This window comes from Anguilla rostrata, chromosome 13 (genome assembly GCF_018555375.3).
Source record: "Anguilla rostrata isolate EN2019 chromosome 13, ASM1855537v3, whole genome shotgun sequence".
Lineage (NCBI taxonomy): Eukaryota > Metazoa > Chordata > Actinopteri > Anguilliformes > Anguillidae > Anguilla > Anguilla rostrata.
In genome coordinates, this window is record NC_057945.1 from 4964763 (window position 1) to 4990677 (window position 25915).

Here is a 25915-nt window from a genome sequence, read left to right on the forward strand (position 1 = left end):
GTAGAGTCAGCCTTGCCACAGCTCCCTGTAGCAGTAGAGTCAGCCCTGCCACAGCTCCCTGTAGCAGTAGAGTTAGCCCTGCACAGCTCCCTGTAGCAGTAGAGTTAGCCCTGCACAGCTCCCTGTAGCAGTAGAGTTAGCCTTGCCACAGCTCCCTGTAGCAGTCGAGTCAGCCTTGCCTTAGCTCCCTGTAGCAGTAGAGTTAGCCTTGCCACAGCTCCCTGTAGCAGTCGAGTTAGCCTTGCCACAGCTCCCTGTAGCAGTCGAGTTAGCCCTGCACAGCTCCCTGTAGCAGTAGAGTTAGCCCTGCACAGCTCCCTGTAGCAGTCGAGTTAGCCTTGCCTTAGCTCCCTGTAGCAGTAGAGTTAGCCTTGCCTTCGCTCCCTGTAGCAGTAGAGTCAGCCTTGCCTTAGCTCCCTGTAGCAGTAGAGTCAGCCTTGCCTTAGCTCCCTGTAGCAGTAGAGTCAGCCTTGCCTTCGCTCCCTGTAGCAGTAGAGTTAGCCTTGCCTTAGCTCCCTGTAGCAGTAGAGTTAGCCCTGCACAGCTTCCTGTAGCAGTAGAGTTAGCCTTGCCTTCGCTCCCTGTAGCAGTAGAGTTAGCCTTGCCTTCGCTCCCTGTAGCAGTAGAGTTAGCCCTGCACAGCTCCCTGTAGCAGTAGAGTCAGCCTTAATCCTCTTCTCTGCTGCTGCTCTGTTGCTGGTAGGGATTTGTGATTTTAAAAAATCACTAGAAACAGAAATTAAGACTGATTGATTGACTGATTGATTCATTGATTGATTAGTTCGCACAGTCTGCTGTCCCACAGTTCTGAACTTTGTTGTTTTCTTGTCACTTGCCTGCTTCCAGGTAAGATCACTGTTGAACAAGCCAAGGGCTCCTCTCACCTGAACATAGTGGGCATGGTGGGATCCATCGACAATGACTTCTGCGGCACTGACATGACCATCGGCACTGACTCGGCCCTGCACCGCATCATGGAGGTGGTGGACGCCATCACCACGACAGCGCAGAGGTATCCGAATCGCCACTCAGCATCCCTTGGTTGGGGGTCCATTCTAGTTCAGTCATGTCAGTTTCAGTATCAACATTCCTTTTATCATTTGAAAAAGTGGCAATAATGAATTCAAATGTAATCGAGTCCAATGCTGGGTGTGAAAGTTCACAGTGAAACTGTCTCAAATGTCTGAAATGAAATTGAAACACATAATTAGTAAAGGTGACTGCTAAGCATACAAATGATGTAATGGGTTAGTACCTGTTCTCTGCTGAGAGGCGTCAAGCACAGTAACAATGATTTTGCTGTATCTGAATTGTGTACTAAACAAAAACAAAGTGCAGATACATTTATTTATTCTGCAGAATAAAATGGACTGCACAGAATGCTGTGTGTGTGAGTTTGTATGTGAATGAATGGGGGAATTAATACTTTATCATATATTAATATATAATTATATATAATGTGTCTTAGGTTTTATAACATCAGGCCCATAGCAGCTAATTAGACATGCTTGTCATTTCCAAATTTACAAATCAAGTTATAAAATAAAGAAATCCATACTGTACATAAATAACTAAGCAGTTGTGATATACATACACAAAATCATGTCAACAGATTGTCCACTAAGTTAACCAGAATTAACAGAACATACTGCACAGAAGTATGTTTTTCTCTCAGCAGTACAGTACGCTATATTTATTTGGCAGACACTTTTATCCCAAGTGAAGTACAATAAGTGCATACTGAAGGTCATTGGAACAACTACAAAACTCAGGTCTGGTAAGGTACAATACTCATTAATGTATGTAACAGTAATTCCTAGCCATGAACACATTAAGTCCAGTTCATATAGTAAGTATAGGCTAGGTTAGAAAGTTATGGTAAGTCAAACTAGGAGGCATGACAAAGAGCTGCAACATCAAGATAACGATGCAAGTGCAATATAAGTGCTGGAAGGAGGTACAAGTGTAACATGAATGTGCTACAGGAACAAGTTAGAAAGATTCACATGACAAGAGCGATTCTAGATTGGGAGTGCCCTGCAAAGTGGTGATAGTTAGTCCAGGTACAGTCTTGATGCGTCTGCAGGCCACAGCGGAAGCTGGGCAGTGACTGAGTGAAACATGCTCTATTGCGAGCGCAGTGAACGGCATTCAAGTGCGCGTGTCTGTGTGCGTGTGAAAACCTGACCTGACCCTTCTGTTTTCAGTCACCAGCGGACATTTATCCTGGAGGTGATGGGCCGGCACTGTGGGTGAGCAAACCTTCACTGCTGAACCAAAATCTGCCGTGCTGAGGTCACAACACTGACAGAGTGTGTGACAGTGACATTCTGCTCATTTCTGTTGTAGCTGGGTTTGGATGTGTATCCCTTTTTAAACTGCGTGTGTGTGTGTGTGTGTGTGTGTGTGTGTGTTTACAGTAACAAATAAAAACAGTGACAGTTATAGTAACAGTGGTTGTGCGTGTGCTGCAGGTACCTGGCCCTGGTGACTGCGCTGTCCTGTGGTGCTGACTGGGTCTTTATTCCAGAGATGCCTCCTGAGGAAGCCTGGGAAGAACACCTGTGTAGGAGACTGATGGAGGTACTCCCTACGCACCATCAAGAGCTCCTTCCTGCAGTGCTCTTCGCCTGATGCTGAAGGGGTGCTATCTTTCCCCTCTCTTTTAGACCCGGGGGCGGGGCTCTCGTCTAAACGTCATCATAGTAGCAGAGGGGGCCATGGACAGGAACGGCAAGCCGATCACCTCCGACCTGGTCAAGGATGTAATTGTCTGGCCTCGGCTTGCTTTCCGTCTGTCTCTCTTTCCTTCTCACTCTCATTCTGTCCATCTCTGCCTCTTTCTCTCTATTTCAAGTGTAAAAAACACTGTACGGTAAAACATTTTATACATTGCCTAAGCGTATTTGACATAAAAAGTAATATAAAGAGAAGTAGTACAGATAAAAAAATAAGAAGAATAGCATTATAAGTAACAATGGCTATTAGCATTATCTGCCAAATATGGAGGAAGATTCGAGTTTGCTCTCTCTCTCTCCCTCTCCATCTGTAGCTTGTATCCAAGAGGCTTGGCTATGACACTCGAGCCACCATCCTCGGTCACGTCCAGAGAGGGGGCACTCCCTCTGCTTTCGACAGAATCCTGGTACTGTTGACCATCCTGAATCCTTGTTTCAGTCACTACTTTTTAATGTTGGGTAGCTGCAGTCACAGTATTGGGAGTGATCTGTGATCATCCAGTCTTTTCTCTTAGGCTCTGGCAGGTCACTGCGTGGAAAGCTGCCCAGTTGATGCCCAAGCTTTTCCTCTCCCTGAGCATTTGCATTTGTTGTGCTTCAGACTGGGTTGGGTTGATGAGCACAGTTTCATTAATCTGGGGAATATTTTCTGCGTTCTTTATATTCCATTTAATGGTAAAGATACAAAAAAAGATATAGAAAACAAGGTGCACAACAATAATTATTCAGCATTCTCTTTCTTCTTCCCTCTCTCTCTCCCCTTCTCTTATCTCTCTCTCTCTCTCTCTCCTTCTCTTATCGCTCTCCCATTCTCGCTGTGTCTCAGGCCAGTAGGATGGGAGTAGAGGCTGTGATGGCTCTGTTGGAGGCCACCCCAGAGACCCCCGCCTGCGTTGTCAGTCTGTCAGGGAACATGGCGGTCAGACTGCCACTGATGGAGTGTGTGCAAGTGGTGAGATATCCCTGCTTTACACACACACGCACGCACACACACACACTCACACACATACACACACACGCACGCGCGCACACACACGCACACACACACGCACGCACGCACGCCCACACACACACACTCATACATGCACACTATACACACACACGTACACGCGCGCGCGCACACACGCGCACACACACACACACACACACATACACACACACAGATACACCCACTACACGCACTCATACACGCACACACAGACACACACATACAGACACACACACACACACACACTACTGTGTATATATATTTATTGGGCTCCATGTTTGGGACGAAGACATATTTTTCTTGATTTGGCTCTGTACTCCACAATTGTAGATTAGTCATGAAGCAATTTTCAGCCTTTATTAAAGGGTTTCACCCTGTAGAAATTACGGCACGTTTTATACATAGCACCTGCATTTCAGGACACCATAATGTTAATGTTATGTAAATGAAAGCAGTCATGTACTTTGTACATGTAGTATTTTGTTGCATATCCTTTGCATGCAATGATTACTTAGTTTAGATTAGTCTGTGAGCCATAGACATCACATGGTGCTGAGTATCTTCTCTGGTGATGCTCTGCCAGGCCTGTACTGCAGCCATCTTCAGCTCCTGGTTCCAGGGGCTAGTTGCTTTAAGTTTTCTCTGCAGAAAATGAAACACATGTGCTCAATTGGATTCAAATGAGGTGAATGACTAGGTCAGTCAAGAATCTTCTAGTTTTTGGCTTTTAAAAACTCCTATTTTGTTTTAGTAGTATGTTTGGGATCATTGTCTTGCTGTAGGATGAAGTGCCTTCAAATGAGTTTGAGGGGGACAGGTGAGGGGGCATGCTTTGGATCTTGGGCTGTTCCTTTTGGCCTCCGCACTTTGAGCTTGCCATCATCTTGATACTTGGTGAATCTTGTTCTCATCTGTCCACAAGTCATTTTTTCAGAACTCTGCAGGCTCTTTTGGGTAGTTTTTAGCAAACCGCACTCTGGCCACCTGGTTTTTGCAACGAACTAGTGGTTTTCATCTTGCTGTGTAGCATCAGTAGTTTTTTTGGAAAGTATTCTGCTGACAGTAGTCACTGACATGTCTATGCATGCCTCCTGAAGAGTGTTTCTGTCAGACAGGTGTTTGGGGGTGTTTCTTCATTGTGGTGAGAATTATTCGATCATCAACTGTAGAGGTCTTCCTTGGCCTACCAGGCCCTTTGCGATTACTGAGCTCACCAGTGCTCTCATTCTTCATAATAATCTTTTAAACAGTTGATTTTGGTAAGCCTAAGGTTTGATGTCTCTGACTGTTTATTTCTTATTTCTTAGCCTCATAATGGCTCAGCCTTGACTTTCATTAGTACAACTCTGGTCCTCATATTGAGAAATGCCTACAATGAAGACTAGATACAGAAAGCTGTCTTATACCTGTGCTAAGGAAGCAACTGAACACACGTGACTAATCAGAAACACCTGTGAAGCCATTTGTCCGAAATAGGTATTATGTTGCCCTGAAATGGGGGAGGCAGGGGCTACGTATAAAAAGTGCTGTAATTTCTACATGGTGAAACCAAAGTGTTCAAAAATACCCTTTAATAAAAGCTGAGAATTTGCTCTTTAACCACATGCCAATTGTTTGATTACAAATCTAAAATTGTGGAGTACAAAGCCATATAAAGAAAAAAAAAGAAAAAAAAAAGTCTTTTTTTTTTGTCTTTGTCTAAAACATTATGATGATCTTTGTAAATATTATTTATTTATTTTTTTAATCTGTTGACACCCATGGCAATACAATGTTCAGGTACACTATAAAAGAATGTTGATGAAAGGTAAATTCCATTAATAGACATCTCCTTTGGCTTCTCTGCATTTACTTAGTTTATTCACATTTATGATACAGGTTTTCATATGGTGTTGTGCTTTAGCCTGCTTAAGATTCAATTATGTAATTCTGATTATGTAATCTTCAGCAGATGTTTTGTTTGCATAACAAGAGGGCTTGTATTTCTTGCCACTGGAGTATTTTTTTTTTACCTCAGTTGTTTGCTTTTTGAGGGTTCAGACCTGGCTTTTTGTCCAATTTTCTTTTGTATTTCCCCTGTAAAGCATTTTTGTTACAGCATCTCTGTAAAAAGCACTGTACAAATAGGGGAACAGGAGTGGAGCTAGAGCTGAACCAACTGTAAAGATGAAAGAGATGATCTGGAGTGTATGTATGGTAAAGGGGAGCATGTTGAGTGTGTTCAGAGCAGTCACTCTCTCTTTCTCCTGGTTTCCTGTCAGACTAAAGACGTCACTAAAGCCATGGCAGAGGGTCGATATGAGGATGCCATCAAGCTCAGGGGAAAGTAGGTCACCCATTTTTACCCTCTTCTGTGAATGTTCATCCATCCATTAATCACTCCATCTCCATATTTCAAGTACTCATCTCTTTGTCTACATCCATTAATTTCTTAAATACAGTTATCATATTTAGTAATTAGTTGCAAGCCCAGACGATGGGGATCTTCCCTATGATGTGATGTTCTGCTAGGTCTGTACTGCAGCCATCTTCACTTCCTGTATGTTTCAGGGGAATTTTGCCTTCAATCTTGTGTTCAGCAAGTGAACACACACGTTCAGTTGGATTCAAGTAGGCTGACAAACTTAGCCAGTCATGAAAATTCCAATTTTTGGTCCTGAAGGTCCCTGGTTGCTTTAGCAGTGTGTTTGGCGTCATTGTCCTGCTACAACGTACAGCGTTGTCAGATGAGTTTTGAGGCCTTTGGTTGGATCTGTGCAGATAAGATGTTTCTGTACACTTCACAATTAATCCTGCTGCTGCTGTCAGCAGTCACATCATCAAGAGAAGTGAGGCAGTTCCAGTGGCCACCATATACACCTAAGCCATAATACTGCCTCCACCATGTTTCAAAGATGAGCGGATGTAAATAACCTTACATTAAAGCTGACAATCTGCACTTCAAACCTTTTTGAATTTCATATTCATATTCCTTTTTTAATTTCAAATTCAGTGGACTTCAGAGCTAAAACAACAAAAATTGTGTCACTGTCCAAATACTTACTCGCCGCAATGAATATGTAAATGAGTTTGAGAAAATTGCTATATTAATAAAATTCATTACTATAATGCTTTTCCTTTGTCTTCTGTCTGCTGATGTTTTCTTACCTAGGAGCTTTCAAAATAACTGGGACACCTACAAGATGTTGGCTCACGTTCACCTTCCAGAGACAAAGGTGAGGAACTCTGTCACGGGTTTCCCATAGGAAAATGGGTAGTCTTTCCTTATTAGGGGGAAGGTGGAGTTTTTTATTGGTTCTCACTGCAGCTGACATTTCAAACTAATCCCCAATGCTATTAATACAAACATTTATTAAACACAAACTATTAGAAAAATAGTAACATTTTCAATAATTTCTCTCTCTCTCTCTGCCTCTCTCACACCCACACACACACACACAGTGTGTCAATTTGTGCTTTGGTAGGTCCACATTTTATGATGCAGCTCTCCGAAATTAGCTGACTAACGTTGCATGCCACTAGAAATATCTCCACTTCAGATTGTTCAGTTATTGATCGGAATCACAACAAATCCAGATTACGGTCTCTTGTAAAACTAACTAAAAAACGAATAACTTTTTCAATGGATGTTTTTTTTCCAGTTTTGTGTCATATAGAATTGTGTATAAATATGTATTTGTATTCATATGGTATATTTGTAATGAATTGCTGTAACTTTTTGCGTGTTACATTGCTTGCTATGATTTTGCAAAACAGCTACTTGATTAAAGAGCAAAGCTCATTTTGCAGTAATCTGGAGATATGAGAAATGTAGTGCAAGTTCAATTCCAGTGCCGTTATTTTATTGTCCACCCGTGAGCATGTGTTCACCCTGAGAAAGTTGGCATTTACTGCTGCGCACATGGAAGCATGTGCCAATATCAGAGACGAGCATATTTGTCAAAACCATCTGAGCAGGTGCGTTAGTGTGAATGGGGCCCAATATGAATGTAGGCGTACTTCAGTCTAGAATCTACAGTGAGAAGGTATTCCAACACAGAATTACATTCACCTTCTCATCAGCATCTCTCTCTCTCTCTCTATTCAATTCAATTCAATTTGCTTTATTGGCATGAAATGCATACAGTAAACATTGCCAAAGCATTACATAAAAAACACACACACACAAATACAGCAATTCCAAATAGAAGGAGAAAAAAGAGAAACAAAAAAGCAATAGACTATTGAGAGGATTTAATTAACTGTAATTATATTTACAAGTTGAACTCTCTCTCCCTTATCTCTCTCTCTCTCCGTCTCTCTCTCCCTCCCTCCACCAGAGCAACATCAACATTGGCATCTTGAACGTCGGGGCGCCCTGCGCTGGCATGAATGCCGCGGTGCGCTCGGCCGTCAGGATCGGCATCATCCAGGGCCACCAGATGTTCGCAGTGCATGATGGGTTCGACGGGCTGGCTCACGGAATGGTGCGTGTGCACTGGCGTAGCCTCTCCAGCATGCTCGGCGTCACATTCATCACCATTCATCAAAACGCTTTTTTATCAGTAGAACTTGTCAGGGGTTGTCGGGTGATGCATCAGGCTAAAGTACAGGTTCTCAGTGCAGTGACACGGGATACTTGTTTAGTGTTTGTACTCACAGTGCCGTACAGTGAATACAGAAAGTATTCACCCCCCCACCCCTTCACTCCTTTACTCTTTAAATTTTGTATGCATTGATATATTTTTATCTTTCACAAACAACAATAAATTCAGCACATTTATGATGCAAATTATATTCAATAACATGTAAAAAATGAAAGGCTTACATTTCTCATTACAGTATAAATGTTCCCCCCACCAGAGTCAATGGGCCTCACTCACGAAACGTGTACAATCACATTTGATTGTAAACTGCGTGTAAGAACGTTTCCAAGAACATTTCGGCATTCATCATTTTTTTATCTGTATTTCTTTATGGCTGTTTTCCTTATGCAAGTCACATGACCAGGGTTGCGCATAAAAATGACAAAAAGCCAGCATTCATGATCTCATACACCTGGGATATGCACATAAACAAAGTTCAACACCCGCGTCATGAATCTCATATAGTTTTCTCGTGTGAACATTTTTAAGAACAAAAGTAAGAATAATTTAAGAAAAAGTTTTGTGAATGAGGCCCAATATTTTGTAGATGGGTTGTTGACAGCCATTACAACTCTTTTCAGGTGCATCTATGTGAGCTTTGCAAATTGTGATTCGGAAAAACATGCAAATTTGCTCCAAATCTGCGTCGTTGGACGGAATGTTGGTGGACGGCAATTTTCAGGACGTACCACAGATTTTCATATGAACCAGCACAGGATCAGGAACTTTTCCTGACTGAAAGGATTTGCCTTTATATGGTTCAATTCTTCTTGTCATTTGTGGCACCGGCCTTTCCAACACCATGCATACAGTTAGGATAGTGTTACTTGGATGATGGGGTGTGTCTTGTTTGTGCCAAACGTACCGCTTTGCTTTCAAGCCCAGGAGCTCAGTCTTCTTCCAGAAGGTCTCGGGTGTCACATGACTTCTGGCAAACTCCAGGCATGGCTTCACATGAGTCTTTCTCAGAAATGGCGTCCGCCTCACCGTTCTCCCGAAGAGGCTAAGTTTGTGAAGTGCTGAAGAGATTGCCGATCTCCTTTCTCCCATTTCATCCAATGAGCTCTGCAACACTGTTCGTGGTGTAGCTGGTCACCTCGTGGTCACTTCGTTGACCACTGCCTTCCTTATTTGGTGGCCCAGCTGGTACTGTAACACTGCCTAATCTAGTGTAGTGTTTGGGTTGTACCATATTTTTCCAATGGGCTTTATTGCAATCCTAAGAAAAAAAAATGGTCCAATGTTTTGCCATTTTATGACCTTCCCCATCTTTTTGCCTCCAAACACCTTAATCACAAAGTTCCGTGACCGGTTCCTTGGTCTTCAGGACAGCCTGGCCGATCTGCAGTTTCAGTGATGAGACCTTGCAAAGTCAGTGACAATTCTGCTGTTACCGTGTAGTTGAACATTAGTGGATTCAAGATCAACACAGGTGATACTCGTCCACGTATTATGTGTAATCCATTAAGAAAATTGGATACACCTGTGTGGCCCAGTGCTGGGGTGGTCACCATGACACATGAAAGAAAATTTCTTAGCTGACCTCATTTTATTACCTACTTGAGTATAAACCCCAAAATAATTAATGAAACATTAATATTATAATTGCATTGGCACAATATCTAGTGACTAAAAGTTTCTTTTTCTCACTTTCCTGCTTTCCTTTTGTGTTTGGTCACGGTGGGTGTAACTGGTTAGAACTTAATTTCTTACGCATGCAAACAAATTTCCGAAAGGTGTTGGGGGAAAACAAAAATCTTTTTATTGAATCTGTTTATTGTGATCCACAGCAGTCTCACACAGACACAGAGGGCTACCCCTGTGTCTCTCTTCCTGGCCAAATTTAGATTGTTAATGCAAGGATGGTAAATAAATCAAGTAGGAGTTTTACATTTAAATATAATTTTGAAAATATCCAAATACTTGATCTCATTTTACATTATAGAGGGTTACTTATGTAGGGGAAAAATCATCTTTAAAAATATTTGAATCTGACTTTACAGCATAGCAAAAATGAGAAATAATCAATGGGGGTGAAAACATTCTGATGGCACTGTTTATGAAAATTATCAGATAGAGTACTTTGAAGGGTTTTAGATCCATCAAATGCAACATTGTGTTTGAAAATACTTCAAATACCCCAAGTGTATTTCAAGTGCATGCTAACAGATAGTATATTTGACACAGCAGTGGTAAACTAAGGCCACTCCCACCCTTCTCTATCTCCAGATTGAGCCCATTAACTGGGGTGGTGTCGGAGGCTGGACAGGGAAAGGAGGCTCAATGCTCGGCACTAAAAGGTAAAACCCTGTGCATTCTGGGAGTATGAGTCTTTAACTAACAGCAACAGTAAAACAGTCGCTTTCCTTGCCTGACGGCATTGCTGCTTCTCCACAGTATTTACCACCTAACCTACAACAGAAGAGCCATACACACATTTTTAGTACACAGTGACAATACAGTTGATTGTTCTAACATTTTTGTAACAACAAGCTTCCATCAAAAAGTGCAGAATTTATCTTTGTGTACTCTGAGAAACTACAGGCTGTTGAATGGCATGTGTGATAAACATGCAAACTAAAAAATCTGTTGAAATAGTGGGTGCAGTTTGAAGCTCACACATTATTAATCCTGAATCTATTACTATCACATCTGTGTGCGTGTGTGTGTGTGTGTGTGTGTGCATGTGTGTGTGTAAAGAGTACTTCCTGGAGACATGGTGGAGGACATCAGCCTGAACATTGCTAAATTCAACCTCCATGGGCTGCTCATCATTGGAGGCTTTGAGGTAAGAGGCCCAGGAAAGCAGAGACACTACCACATCAAAATGCTTTGCTTTTAACAGTGACTATCATCCCAATTACAGTTTATTTCTTTTAGTTCTCAGGCCCAAATTGCTACTAATTCATCTCTTTTTTGTCCATAATTACAAACCCTACTGCAAAAAAGACGCATTAATCGCAAGAAATAAAGGTGCGCTTTAATACACTCTCCCTCTGTCTTTAATTGACATTCAGTTTGATTTAAGAGATTTTTGATGGGACAGTATGAGCATGTAGCCAAAGCTTAAGACACAACCAGCAAAAAACAAATACAAAAAAACTAAAACATTTTTTGTTCAGTTTTGTTCAGTCCTGCTTACCACATTAATAACTATGCTGCGCATACTTTCTCCCTCTTTCTTCTCCATCTCGCCACCATTCTTTATAACCTCCCTCTCTCCCTCTCTCCCCTCATCTCCCTCTCTCCCTCTCGTCCTTCTCTCCCCTCCTCTCTCTCTCTCTCAGGCATTTGCTGGTGGGCTGGAGATAGTGAAGGCCAGGGAGAAGTATGAAGAGCTGTGTATCCCCATGGTTATAATCCCCGCCACTGTCTCCAACAACGTGCCCGGATCTGACTTCAGCATCGGCGCAGACACCGCCCTCAACACCATTACCACAGTCAGTGCCTTAACACACAAACACACCGCCCTCAACATCATTACCACAGTCAGTGCCTTAACACACACACACCGCCCTCAACACCATTACCACAGTCAGTGCCTTAACACACAAACACACCGCCCTCAACATCATTACCACAGTCAGTGCCTTAACACACACACACACCGCCCTCAACACCATTACCACAGTCAGTGCCTTAACACACAAACACACCGCCCTCAACACCATTACCACAGTCAGTGCCTTAACACACACACACACACACACACCGCCTCAACACCATTACCACAGTCAGTGCCTTAACACACACACACACACACACACCGCCTCAACACCATTACCACAGTCAGTGCCTTAACACACACACACACCGCCCTCAACACCATTACCACAGTCAGTGCCTTAACACACACACACACCGCCCTCAACCCCATTACCACAGTCAGTGCCTTAACACACACACACACCGCCCTCAACCCCATTACCACAGTCAGTGCCTTAACACACACACGCACACACTGCCCTCAACACCATTACCACAGTCAGTGCCTTAACCAACCACCACACAACACACGCCTCAACACCATTACCACAGTCAGTGCCTTAACACACACACGCACACACTGCCCTCAACACCATTACCACAGTCAGTGCCTTAACACACACACACACACACACCGCCCTCAACACCATTACCACAGTCAGTGCCTTAACACACACACACACACACCGCCCTCAACACCATTACCACAGTCAGTGCCTTAACACACAAACACACCGCCCTCAACATCATTACCACAGTCAGTACCATAACACACACACCGCCCTAAACACCATTACTGCAGTCAGTAACCCTAACCCTAACCCTAACCATAACACAAACACACGCATGCACACACACACACCACACACACGTGAACTCCTTACTAACTCCTAACAGTGTCTCCCTGACCCGTAACTCTTCTTTACTGTTCCCCACCGTCGCCGCCCCTCCCCCATTCAGACCTGTGACCGGATCAAACAGTCGGCTGCAGGCACCAAGCGCCGTGTGTTCATCGTCGAGACCATGGGTGGGTACTGTGGTTACCTGGCAACTATGGCTGGCCTGTCCTCAGGGGCCGATGCTGCCTACATCTTTGAAGATCCCTTCACCATTCATGACCTGGAGGTGAGTAGAGCAACCCCCATAAAAACACAGCCATAGCGCCAGACTCGTTCCCCACACACTTAAAACTGCTAATCACAGAGCTACACCCACACCCCACACATTCAAACTGCTAATCACGTAGCTACACCCATACCCCACACATTCAAACTGCTAATCACACAGCTACACCCACACATTCAAACTGCTAATCACATAGCTACACCCATACCCCACACATTCAAACTGCTAATCACATAGCTACACCCATACCCCACACATTCAAACTGCTAATCACATAGCTACACCCATACCCCACATTCAACTGCAACACTAGCTACACCCATCCACACATTCAACGCTATCACAAGCTACACCCATACCCCACACATTCAAACTGCTAATCACATAGCTACACCCACATCCCACACATTCAAACTGCTAATCACATAGCTACACCCATACCCCACACATTCAAACTGCTAATCACATAGCTACACCCACACCCCACACATTCAAACTGCTAATCACATAGCTACACCCACATCCCACACATTCAAACTGCTAATCACATAGCTACACCCATACCCCACACATTCAAACTGCTAATCACATAGCTACACCCATACCCCACACATTCAAACTGCTAATCACATAGCTACACCCACACCCCACACATTCAAACTGCTAATCACATAGCTACACCCACACCCCACACATTCAAAATGCTATTCACATAGCTATTATTATGCAACTATTTTATACATCCCAATACAATGTCACTGGCTGAAGCAGAAATAAGTATAAACTGGAGCTAACCACCTGGTTAGTCAATAGAATCTATGGTACAAAAGCAGTTCTTGGCATCAGTAAATCTCAAGTCACATGACCAGCGGCCTACGCATCACTTACACTGCTACTGCCCCCAGTCTCTGTGTAGCAGGCACTGGTATAAGAGCTACACAGCACCTGTGCACCCAGAATGTCTGACCTGGCATTGATGGGCCGTTGTTTGCAGATGAACGTGGTGCACTTAGTGGAGAAGATGAAGACCACAGTGAAAAGAGGCTTGATTCTCAGGTGCGTTTCCGTAGAAACATCCAGGGCGGCTTTGAGCAACTTCCTGCTTGCCCCTTGCATACACTAGTGTAAGCAAATAGATGTTACAGCTGTGGTTCCCAGTTCTGCCCCCTTCCACGTTGACATGGAATTTTTATTCCCCATGGCATGCATACTTATTTCTGACAGAATGCTAATGGATTCCGATTTCCATCCTGCAAGACACAGATAATTAATGAACAGAATGATGCCCATATGAGTTTCACCTTAATGCCAGGAAAGTGTGGGGTTCCCACACAAGGGTAAACCCTTGAGAGAATTAGCTTCTGAAAGTGAAATGTGGCTGGGGAAAAAGTTATGCACAGTGTTTCCATTTGTGGGACACTTGGGCTCAGCTTTGTGTAAACACATATCAAAATTTGGTTGCTTTGTTCAATCCACTTTATTCTGGGGTTGTAGATGTCCTGTGGTACTACTGGGAAATTAAATCTGGTTTCAGAAGTACATTTAATCACTACAAAATAAAGAAAATACAAAATGATGTTTTGATGTTTTCCAGAATACATGTATGTGCTGTATGCTTACTGAGTGAGATTCCCATAGGATCAGGGTATTTAGTCATTTTGATACAAGCTATTTTTTTCATGCTTTGTACCATGTATATACTTTTTGTTTTGTAAGTCAATGGATTTATTTAAGACATTTGAAAACAGGTGGAAGTTCTTACAAAAAATCATGGGTTTTAAAGAGTTTTTAAAAGCCATAATTCTGAAGAATCTTTTTCATCCCACTTGAGTTAAAATCCTTTGCCTTCACAGGGGAATAAGATTTTCTCTTTTAAATTATGCTGACGTTGCAGTGGCATTTTTGTGAAATGTTTGGTTATGTGTGAATGTAAGGTTGACTCTACCATCTAGTGGTCAAATTTAAACATTATATGCCTACAATAAAAGTCTCACTCCTAATGTGTGAAGACCTGAAGTTATGAGCAAGCATCATCTAGCTGTATGAAACTGGATAGACCTTCATTTGCTTTGTAGCTGCTATACTTTCTCAGTTGAAGTGAAGCTAGAAATCTACATAGCTGGCAGTTTTACTGAAATGTTGTGCAGCCAGCTAGCAAATTTATTTTGGGGTGGTCAAAAGCTGACAAGCTGGCTTGCTAGTCAGTTGCTATCATGAAACTATTTACTAGCTAGGTAGCTATCCAGCTGCGTATGAAATAGACAGAAGGAAAACAATATGATGTTGCATTCACACGTTAAATAATTAACAAAATACCTATGTTAGTACTTAGCAGGGGAGCAACAGCTCACAACCTGAGCAGGTGCTGTGATGGTGACTTCAGAGCCACGCCTCTGTTCTGAAGCCTCAGAATTCGCTAGTTTGCAGGCTGGTCTGTTCTCTGACCAATCACAACTCCTCTCTCCCTGCAGGAACGAGAGATGCAATCTCAACTACACCACCGACTTCATCTTCAACCTGTACTCGGAGGAGGGGAAGGGCATCTTCGACTGCCGCAAGAACGTTCTGGGACACATGCAGCAGGTCTGTGTGAAGCCAGATTCACGCTGCACGGAGGGGCCCTTGTGAAACAGATCCCAATTTCAGGCATTCTGACAGATGTGACCTCTCTCCTTCTCCACAGGGTGGAACCCCGACTCCGTTCGACAGGAATTTTGGCACGAAAATGGGGGCCAAGTCTGTCCTCTGGCTGACTGAGAAACTGAAGGAGTGCTACAGACACGGTGAGCATGCAGGAAAGGGGGCTACACAAAATGGCTGCCTGTATTTCTTGCTTTCTTTCATGGTCTCCAAATGCACCATTATCAAATGGTAGGCTGCAGACTCTGAAGCTGAGCTGGGGGTTATACGGCCAAAATATCATATGATATTTTTCATATTATTGACGGTATGTAACGTGATTCGATTTTCCGATGCAAATTACAGGAGAAGTAAACTGAAAGTGACTGTAAAAAAAAAAAAGAGTCAATCAAAACAGTAATCAATTTCATTGTTTTTATTCGGAGCATGAACACTGAACGCTGTGAAATGTTCAATAACTTTCACAAATTCGCTAGCAAACAAAAAGCTCTATGTGCACCCTGCAAATGTTAAGCTAATATACAAAATATTCAAGCATATTTTTTTCCCCAAGCTTCAAGGTTTGTAATTAAATAAAAAAATATATATATACTTCTAGGTAAGACTGGGTGATATACCAGGCCTATAATTATAAAATGTTCTAAGCGTGTATGTATTAACAATCAGTGCTGCCACATGGCGTATCTGCATTGTTTTGTCTTCTTTTCCTTAATCATACCTCGGCGTAAACTCCATTTTGTGTTTCCGCAAACATTACATTACATTACATTTACATTACATTACATTTACATTACACTACATTTACATTACACTACATTTACATTACATTACATGTACACAACATTACATTTACATTACATTACATTTATTTGGCAGACGCTTTTATCCAAAGCGACGTACAAAAAGTGCATTTCATGGTCATGGACAACTACAAAACACAGGTTCGATAGGATACAATACTTATTTTGTACAGCTATTTCTAGCCAAGAACACAGTTTAGTTCACGCAGCGAACACTATTCTGACCTAACCTCTGCAAAGCCAACTAGGCAGAAGAACAAGCTACAGTATTAGGACAAATACAAATTACCAAAAAGTGCTGGGATGGGGGAACATGTAACGAGTGTCATGAAAGGGGGGAGGGAGGGGTGGATTTAGAGTGAAATATACAGAGTGGTGGTAGTTAGTCCAGGTATAGTCTGAAGAGATGAGTCTTCAGACCACAGCGGAAGATGGGTAGTGAGGGAGAGGTTCGTGTTGCTTGTTTAGTCGTGTCATGTTTTTTTAATGAAATGGTGTGAGTTTCGTTCTGTTGACGATGGGAGTGTGAAACCACATACTGCTGTGATTTCCTGCCAGTAGCTATTGCCTATACCTAAAAATAAGGTAGGCCGTAGCACCCAGCCCTACTTTGAAGTGGTGTATAAGCATTATTACATTACAGGCATTTAGCAGACGCTCTTATCCAGAGCGACTTACACAACTTTTACATAGCATTTTACATTGTATCCACTTATACAGCTGGATATATACTGAAGCAATGCAGGTTAAGTACCTTGCTCAAGGGCACAACGGCAGTGTCCTACCCAGGAATCGAACCTGCGACCTTTCGGTTACAAGCCCAGTTCCTTACCCACTGTGCCACACTGCCGCCACAAGCATTATCATCAAGCTTGAAGATTCCAACCCTATAGAGATAAAATAGCCGCGAAACGTTGGCATGCTCCAGCCTGTGATGTTTCTTCCGATGCTTTATGAAACGTGTCACATTGTACAAAGCTGTGCTAATGACCCCTTTGAAACAATGGAATCGCTGCAGGTGGCCATAGGGCTGCTTTTGGATGCCACCTTGTGTACGTTCCGCACAGCAGCCATTGGAGCTGAAAGTCGCTGTTCGCTCTATAAGCAACAGCCTCGTTGGTGGCGGTGAACGCATAGCGCTTGTTCGCGGAAGGGACGGCGCATTCAGGCGATTGGCGTACGGCAGTACAGACAGAAACTGAAAGTACAGAGGCGAAGCTTTGCTACAGGCGAGAATTAATATGCGTATTAAGCGCTGTAGTGTCCGGATGGGATTCAGATCGGGCGTGTCCTAGCGGATACCCAATCCACAAAATACGGTCCTCACGGGAGCCAATGAGGATCCATGGATCAAATCGGGACATCGCTGCTGATTATATCTAATGATGATGACAATATGTATGACAATATATATCAGCATTCAGGGTGAGGGCAGTAGAAATGGCAGGATGTAGGTGAAGGATACACCTTGAATTTGTATCCAGGCAAGTTGTATTGCTGACACTCTCACTTGTGTCTCTATCTTTCTCAGTAGTGTTGAACACACATTCTCACTTGTGTCTCTATCTGTCTCAGTAGTGTTGAACACACATTCTCTCTTGTGTCTCTATCTTTCTCAGTAGTGTTGAACACAAATTCTCTCTTGTGTCTCTATCTTTCTCAGTAGTGTTGAACACACATTCTCTCTTGTGTCTCTATCTTTCTCAGTAGTGTTGAACACACATTCTCTCTTGTGTCTCTATCTTTCTCAGTAGTGTTGAACACACATTCTCTCTTGTGTCTCTATCTGTCTCAGTAGTATTGGACACATATTCTCATTTGTGTCTCTATCTTTCTCAGTAGTATTGGACACATATTCTCCCTTGTGTCTCTGTCTGTCTCAGTGGTATTTCTCACACATTCTCACTCTTGCAGGTCGCATTTTTGCCAACACACCAGATTCTGCGTGTGTTCTGGGAATGAAGAAGCGGGCGCTGATGTTCCAGCCCCTCGAAGAGCTCAAGGAACAGACCGACTTTGAGTGAGACCCTCCTGCCTTCCTGATTCTTTTCTCCACTTGTCTTGCATGTTCGTCTTCACGTTCTACCATCCCTTACAGCCGTCTGCGATAATTAGCACGTCGTGTTATGTAGAATCAGCACGGCTTTGATTCAGCCTAACATACAGCTTCTATGGGTCCTTGGTTTTGGGGGAGTGGGACCCTGAAAAGTTCCCTTTCCTGAGTAATGTTGATAAAAACTAAGCTGAAGAATGACAAGCACTATAGACATTGGAGCCCTAGAGCTATTTTTCACATTTAAAGAACAAAGCAGAACTGGACAAGACTGATAAAAAAATAAATTCTGAAGTTACCTAGTATACAGTTACTTTTGTATATGATTACCCTGGCTGTTGAGCACCAGTCTGTCCCTCTTTACCACAACAGCTCAGCTGGATTGGGTCTGGTGCTACTCCATTAATATTTGAAAGGTGCTTGTGGTGGTGGCAGGGGTATGTCTGGGACCCATGCTGCATACTGTAAGGACAATGGAGCCAGGGATCTGATGGACGGAGAAGGTCGGACAGAGTAGCAGTGTGTGTGTGTGTGTGTGTGTGTGTGTGTGTGTGAACTCAGTCATAGCGTTGGTCTCTGCTGTCCTCTCTCCCTCCAAAGGCACCGCATCCCCAAGATTCAGTGGTGGCTGAGACTCCGGCCCATCCTTAAGATCCTGGCCAAATACCAGATCCCCCTGGACACGTCAGAGAAGGCCGCCATGGAGCACATCATCAAGAAGAGAGGCTTAGTTTAAGGGCATTGGGGAGAGGGAGGGGAGGAGACTCACTGGCACGCACGTGCAAGCAGGCGCACGCACGCACGCACACACACACACACCACACACAACACACGCACAGCACACACACACACAACGATATGCACACACACTTCCTGCACATCTGCACCCACACACACGCACACACATGCACCACACACACACGCACCACACACAGTATGCGCACTCACGCCACACACTATACACTGATATGCACACACACTTCCCCTGCCGCTCTCACACACACACACACACTCCCCCTGCTTCACACACACACACACACACAGATATACACACACACTCCCCCTGCCTCTCACACACACACACATACACTGATATGCACACACACTTCCCCTGCCTCTCTCACACACACACACTCCCCTTGCCTCACACACACACAAATAGATATGCACACACACTTCCCCTGCCTCTCACACACACACACACTCCCCCTGCCTCACACACGCACACACGTGCGCACTCACACACACACATGCACGCACACACATACGCACACACACACAGATATGCGCACTCACTCCCCCTGCCTCTCACACACATATACACTGATATGCACACACACTCCCCTGGCCTCACACACACACAAATAGATATGCACACACACTCTCCCTGCCTCTCACACACACACACCTATGCACACACACTCTCCCTGCGTCTCTCTCTCTCACACACACACACACACACACACACACACACACTCCCTCACAACATTTGGGGCAGAGTACAAAAAATGTAGGCTCAATGTTTTCACTGTGGGCCCTTTGATGAGGTTGTGGCCTCTATTCTTTGCACTCGCGCATTAAAAACAGTGTCTTAAAGACTGAGCATCCTTTGTGTGTTCAAAAACCCATGGAATTGCCACCCGTTTTCCAAGAACTCCATTATCTCCAAAACTATATACAGTACAGGCATGGTTGAAAGCTCCGTCGTACAAAAATGACCAAATTCCCTGACCTTATGGGAGTCTCACTCAGTAAGCATACAGGACACACAAAACAAAAAATAATCCAAAGATTTTTTTTTGTATTGTCTTTATTCTATGGTGATTACGTGTACTTCAGACACTGGCTCAAACCAGATTTATTTTTCCAGTAGTACCCCTGGACGTCTACAACACCAGGGCAAAGGCTTGAACAAAGCGGTGAAATTTGATGTGTTTTCCCAAAGATGAGCCCGAATGGTAGTGCCCGGAACCTCATACACAACATACTCTTTATTTACCCATTCTCTCTTTTTGGCTAAGCCCTGTATTTAATTTTTTTTGAAAGGTTTCATTTTGGAAAGATTTGATGCACAAAACCTATTCATAATGGTCACTTATCACACATATTAAAATTCAATTTGAAACAGTCAAACTGCTTGGTTTTCCCTTGCTGTGCCCTCTAACCCAGTGGTTCTCAAACTCGGTCCTGGGGGACCCCTGCGTATGCTGGTTTTCATTCCAACCTCAGCTGTTAACTTTTCTTAATTAGGTGCTTTTCATGTTTTAGAGCTGGGGTTCCAGAAAGGGCCAGTGTGGGTGGACACACCCGATTCTACTAATCAATCACTAGTCACTGCTAAGCACCTTGATCAGTAGAATCAGGATCAGGTGTGTGCACCCACACTGGCCCTTTCTGGATAAGACTGGGGACCTCAGCTCTAAAACATGAAAAGCACCTAATTAAGAAAAATTAACAGCTTGTTAAAATTCTGCTCTATCCTACTTGCGCTCAACTGTCAGGAGAAAGCGGGGGAGGGGGAACCACCTGTAAGCAGCCCACGAATTTGCATATGCAAACGGCAGCTGTGTGAAATGAGGCAGGGTCGCAGGCACTACCAAAGACTGTGACAGGGCCTTTTACACACAGGTGCCCATTCTTGAAGCACCATATTTACTGAACATACTACTGCAGCAACTAATGCTCATGCCCACAGACAGAGAAAGACCATGCCGCAGAATCTTACGCCATCAAAACATTAGAAATCGGAGATGCCGGAGAGCTTGAATTTCCCCAATTGTGCAAGACATTTAGCCAAATTTGTGTGTGGTTTATAGGTGCACACATAGCATCATACCCAAAGGCTAGATTGCTTACAACAGATAACAAAATATCAAGGCTATCCCAAAGACAAATTTGGCAATTTAAGACAGGGAAGCAAGTTTTTTTATTTGCTTGCAGCCTGCAGGAATGTTGCTCAAATGTTCTTGACTGCAAGCATAAATAAACATGGCAGCTGCAATTATTTTAGGATGAGAATAGTATGCATTAACAAATTTATTAAATGAGTACATGTGTAACCTTACACGTAGCATCGCAGATCACCTGGATGTTGAGGGAGTGGGCTCCTTCACAGGAAACATATGTAAGAGCGTTCTCTGCTGGAGCGCGCAGTTGCACATGCATGCTATCGATGTCACCAGCTGATGTCACCGAGACCCCCAGGGAATCCAAGGTTCACCACAGACTCCTGCATATAACCCATTCATGGCTGGCAGGTGTTACGGAGAACTGAGTGCATTCATTGGCAAGCCAGACTAGGCTGGAGGTAACTGCATGTACGGCTGAAATTATATGGCAGGTTGGGATATGCCTCCAATTGAATTTAGCGGGTGTAATAAAATATCTTATCAATAAAAAGTGGCACAGCTGTGACTTTGACAGCAACGGGGAGTGCACTGGGACAGCAGGCGTTCCTCTCCAGCTCATCTGCCTGGAGAGGACAGATATTTGTGCAGCATTCCGCTTCGCTGAGGGACAGGTACGCGGTCATTGGCCGATGGACCCTCATCTCTGTTCTGTCCCAATCCTTTGTCCAATCAGGTACTCCATGTGGCTGAACAAATAAAGATCACATGAGTGAATGCAACAATATTTAACAAATGAAAAGCTCAACAAGTGATGTTTTTTCAGCGTTCCTGTTCTTCTATCACAAAAGTTGTTTAACAAAAGTTCAAATAATTCATCTGTGTGAACTTTATAGAGATTTCACTGGGTCTTGACACCCTCAACCTCAGAAATCTGTTCAAATACTTGTGTATTGCCACGAGTAATCAAATAATTAGCCAATTTTATTCACCATTACTTTGATTATCTAATTCAGTTCAATATTATGACCAGCAATTATGTTGTATTGTTTATTATAGTGTATTTTTTAAATACACAATAATAATATTTCACGTTGTAATCTTGATATTTTAATGCATGGTTGTGCATGCTTGTGTGTGCAACAGACAGGAGGGTGTATGCGTGTTGCGCACTCGTTTGTGTAGGCACATTACTCTGACAATATTGCGCCCTTAAAATAACAATAAAACAACAGTAACATGACTTAAAACCAGACTTTTGTTAGTGTTAGAGCAAACGCTTTCATCTGCATCAAAATAATCAACCATGCGCTGGACCACATGTGACTAGCCTAATTAAGTTCATTTGACATTTAAGCAGCTTGGGTGCTGCACGGCGGAAATTACAATTGCGTCGGTCTGAAACAAGCAAAGACTCATATTTGCCCAACCGCCGCTGAGCGCCGAGTGTAAGACAGCCCTGTATTAATTACACTTGATTGATAGATGAAGTAATTCATGAACTTTTACATTTCTCTTATAATAAGATGCCCTCTTTAACATACCCCCTCTGTAGTCCGATGTGAAGACTGTTTCAGAATGTTTCCTGTCTCTCGCTGAATAAAAGGCTACTGCTTTGTTCTGCTTCACATTTCAGCCTGTCTGAAATATTTTTCCACAACGAAATTAATATGAAATGCAGAAAACAATAGATTTTTGTTGTTTAAACATGACATTTACATGTATTAGGCTTCTACTTATAAGACAGAATTTTTCCCCGCCCCCGTTTTACTGTTTGGCAAATGAAAATCGGAAAAAGGAAATGCGCAGTTTGCGAGACTCGAACGGAAAACTGTTTGCCACGGTGTGCAGTACACGGATCATCGACCCATTCGTTTCGTGTGTAACCACCGGAATCCTTAGAAGCCGGTGAAACGTAAGTATTCAATATAAAACCGAATCAAGGCAAATGGAAAGATTAAATCAATTGACGGGGAAAGGTAAAAGGATGCTCAAGCAGAAAGCAAGCCGAAAAAAAAGGAGAGCTAACATTGTAGAAACCTTTACTCAGCCTGAGTAAATGCTAACGCATTCATCTATTCAAAGGAAATGACTTGTGCGTTTAGCATATTGTGTCTCGCAATCTTACATTGTTTTAGAAAAGCAGTTATTTTTAGACAAACAGTAGACTAAGTGAAAACGCCATGTAATGCGCTTATTGAGGTTTTTCTGCACATACTAATGTTAATCAATGAAACACATTTCCAGTGGTAACCTGTGACCAGCCACACCCTCAGATTATGAAGCATGAGGTTGTATTTACGAAAAACGATTGAGGCACAATCAGCTTCATAATTTACCATGAAGTGAGTGGTGGTAACGTTCAAATCCTCAAGGAAAGCTGTTTTTGTTTTTTCTTAACACCCCGGTAAGCATTGACAAAACAACTGACCAATCTGATGTAGGCCTATGCTTAATAGTGTACACATGCATGCGATCAGGTGGCTGTTTCTTTTCCATTAATCACTTGGAGCATCCAGAAGATGATGTTATGTCAATGCAGCAAGGAAACTAGCTGAACACTTAACATTGCATACGTTAACTTAAAATGTCAAACACGCTGATGAGTACAATGAATTTATTTAACAAATATTAAACACCATTTAAAATGCGTAAGGTCTCCCAGAAAGGATTCTACATGTAGATGGTTTTCAACATCTAGTGTCCCTAATCTCCAAAACTGCAGTCCTCTCCATGACCTCCCTGGGTACCAACCCTATCCTTTTCTCTTTAGATGGAATTCTGTAAGCATGTTGTTTGTTGTAGAAACGGTTACATTTATACAGATGGGGATATCACGTTTTTTTGGTCATTTGGAAACAGATTCCGCTAAAATTGACACACAAAACCATACGGATCTTTCAGGGACAGACGACTGCTTAGGACAGACGACTACTTAAAATGATGTATGATTTGATTTACTGTATTGTAAATAAAAATAATGTCTTGTATCCAAAAATTACTTCCGTAAGAGATTTTTACTGAACTCGCTTAAAAAAAGTTTTTTAAAGAAATGTTTCGAATTGGTCCTTTCATTTGACACTTGGTAGAGGACTGAATTGCACGTGTACAATCCTGAAATGGCTACTGTAGCAGCAGTGTACATTTACGATGCATTTATACTGACCCTTCCCTACTTTGTATAATTTGAGGAGGTGAATATGAACAGTCTTCCCATCCAAAAAAATCTATATTTAAACAAATATAGGGTAGCTTTCTAGGATTGCTAGCCAGGCAAAAGTGCAGACACCTCCCCTGCAGAGTTCAACCGAGCAAGGTTGTTAGCCTGTTGTCAGTAAACTGTTAATTTACCAATTGATTGGATTTGTTCAATTCAGACCTTACGTATATTAACTCAACTTTAACTTTAGGCTACGTGGTGACATGTCACATCGACTGGTACAGCTGTTTGGATCAAACAGACATTAGGCGGGAACCAGAAAATAATGTCCAGTTTTGTGATAGATTTTCACCGATATAGGTAGGCCACAAAAAACATAAATATAACCAATACATTAATTGAGTACTGCTTGCATCATACAACATGAAATTGTCTTGAATTGCCTTACTTTGTGTTAATGTTTAATGCTGTTAAGACTGTTAGGTGTACCCTGCGTCCTGTTAGTTTTTACCCCAAACTCGGGTCAGGTTGCTAGTGAATGGTGTGTCCAAGAAATTTCATTGTCATGCATAATCATAGCCAATGGATGTAGGTTGTTTGTATAAAAAAATATTAATCTATCTCTAGTAATATATGAGCCAAATTAAAAACCCTTAGTTATTTCCCCGCTCTCCCCTACTATAATGTACTAACATACCTACTATATAATAATGATATTATAATAATCAAGTATATCGTAGTGTGTTCTGTAAAATTAATTCTCTCAGATGAATTTGTAACTGACCATGTAGGGTAATTTACGTTTTGTAAGATGATGAACAGTTTCCAAAAGAAAAAGAAATCAGCTGAAATGTTCTCGGATGTTACATATAAAAGGCAACTTGACAGCCATTCTTCAGACAAACTTACGAATCTGTGCTGTGGAACCCCCACTTTCGTTACATTCCAGAATTCAGTTTTTATCATCAGTCAGGCTTCATGTCGCGAAGCACCGTTTACGAACAGATTAACAGGCTGTCATACAGTCATCCAACACTTCGTATTCATTGCTTTATTTCCAATCTAATGTGCTGGACTACAGAACCAGAGCAACAAAAATTGTATTAGTGTCGCAATACGTTTACATTTAACTGTGTTATAATATAATATAATATATTATAATAATAACAGTCAGTCAGTGTGTGAAAAACTGGCTCACTATTCTCTGGCCCATGAAAATCTAATGATTTATGTGGATCACAGGCTTATCTTTGACTTGTGCCAAAGGAAACATTTTTCCAGCTTAGGTGAGGGTGGGTTTGGTTCTCGTGGGACTAAATGTTATCTGATAGGTTTAATGAACACTGTTAGTGTTGAATTTACACTGGAGCTTTTTCTGTGTATAGTGCAGTAGATGTGAAAAGTCTTCAGTAATGTTTCAGCTGAAATTCCTATAGACCAATGTACATTCTGTC

At 42.6% G+C, this 25915-nt stretch overlaps 2 protein-coding genes and 2 long non-coding RNA genes across 6 annotated transcripts in view; 2 read left to right on the forward strand and 2 right to left on the reverse strand.

Moving 5' to 3' along the window:
• Positions 1 to 19288, forward strand: part of pfkmb (phosphofructokinase, muscle b) — a 33850-nt gene extending 14562 nt beyond the window's left edge. Inside the window, exons 5-22 of the mRNA XM_064305677.1 lie at positions 847 to 1012; positions 2208 to 2252; positions 2475 to 2583; positions 2670 to 2765; positions 3053 to 3145; positions 3565 to 3690; positions 5988 to 6052; positions 6878 to 6941; positions 8046 to 8192; positions 10581 to 10651; positions 11052 to 11139; positions 11639 to 11791; positions 12798 to 12962; positions 13957 to 14018; positions 15434 to 15545; positions 15646 to 15745; positions 18317 to 18422; positions 19056 to 19288. Coding sequence (XP_064161747.1) covers positions 847 to 1012; positions 2208 to 2252; positions 2475 to 2583; positions 2670 to 2765; positions 3053 to 3145; positions 3565 to 3690; positions 5988 to 6052; positions 6878 to 6941; positions 8046 to 8192; positions 10581 to 10651; positions 11052 to 11139; positions 11639 to 11791; positions 12798 to 12962; positions 13957 to 14018; positions 15434 to 15545; positions 15646 to 15745; positions 18317 to 18422; positions 19056 to 19191 — 1904 coding nt within the window. The 3' untranslated portion in view covers positions 19192 to 19288. The remainder of the gene's footprint in view (positions 1 to 846; positions 1013 to 2207; positions 2253 to 2474; positions 2584 to 2669; positions 2766 to 3052; positions 3146 to 3564; positions 3691 to 5987; positions 6053 to 6877; positions 6942 to 8045; positions 8193 to 10580; positions 10652 to 11051; positions 11140 to 11638; positions 11792 to 12797; positions 12963 to 13956; positions 14019 to 15433; positions 15546 to 15645; positions 15746 to 18316; positions 18423 to 19055) is intronic.
• Positions 19289 to 19554: 266 nt separating this feature from the next.
• On the reverse strand, positions 19555 to 19794 carry LOC135237551 (uncharacterized). Its single transcript, XR_010324852.1, has 2 exons — positions 19706 to 19794; positions 19555 to 19593 (listed from the first exon to the last, which is right to left on the reverse strand). It is a non-coding gene; the product is annotated as an uncharacterized LOC135237551 (long non-coding RNA).
• Positions 19795 to 20880: 1086 nt separating this feature from the next.
• LOC135237552 (uncharacterized) lies at positions 20881 to 24806 on the reverse strand. Of its 2 annotated transcripts, none has more exons than XR_010324854.1 (2): positions 23604 to 24806; positions 20881 to 22050 (listed from the first exon to the last, which is right to left on the reverse strand). It is a non-coding gene; the product is annotated as an uncharacterized LOC135237552 (long non-coding RNA). The 2 variants fall into 2 exon arrangements; XR_010324853.1 differs by lacking the exon at positions 23604 to 24806 and adding an exon at positions 22846 to 23067.
• The window catches only part of itgb7 (integrin, beta 7), a 37311-nt gene continuing 34463 nt past the window's right edge, over positions 23068 to 25915 (forward strand). For both annotated transcript variants that reach the window (XR_010324851.1, XM_064304770.1), the window contains exon 1: positions 23068 to 23216. The gene's annotated coding sequence lies outside the window, so the exon portion shown is untranslated. The remainder of the gene's footprint in view (positions 23217 to 25915) is intronic.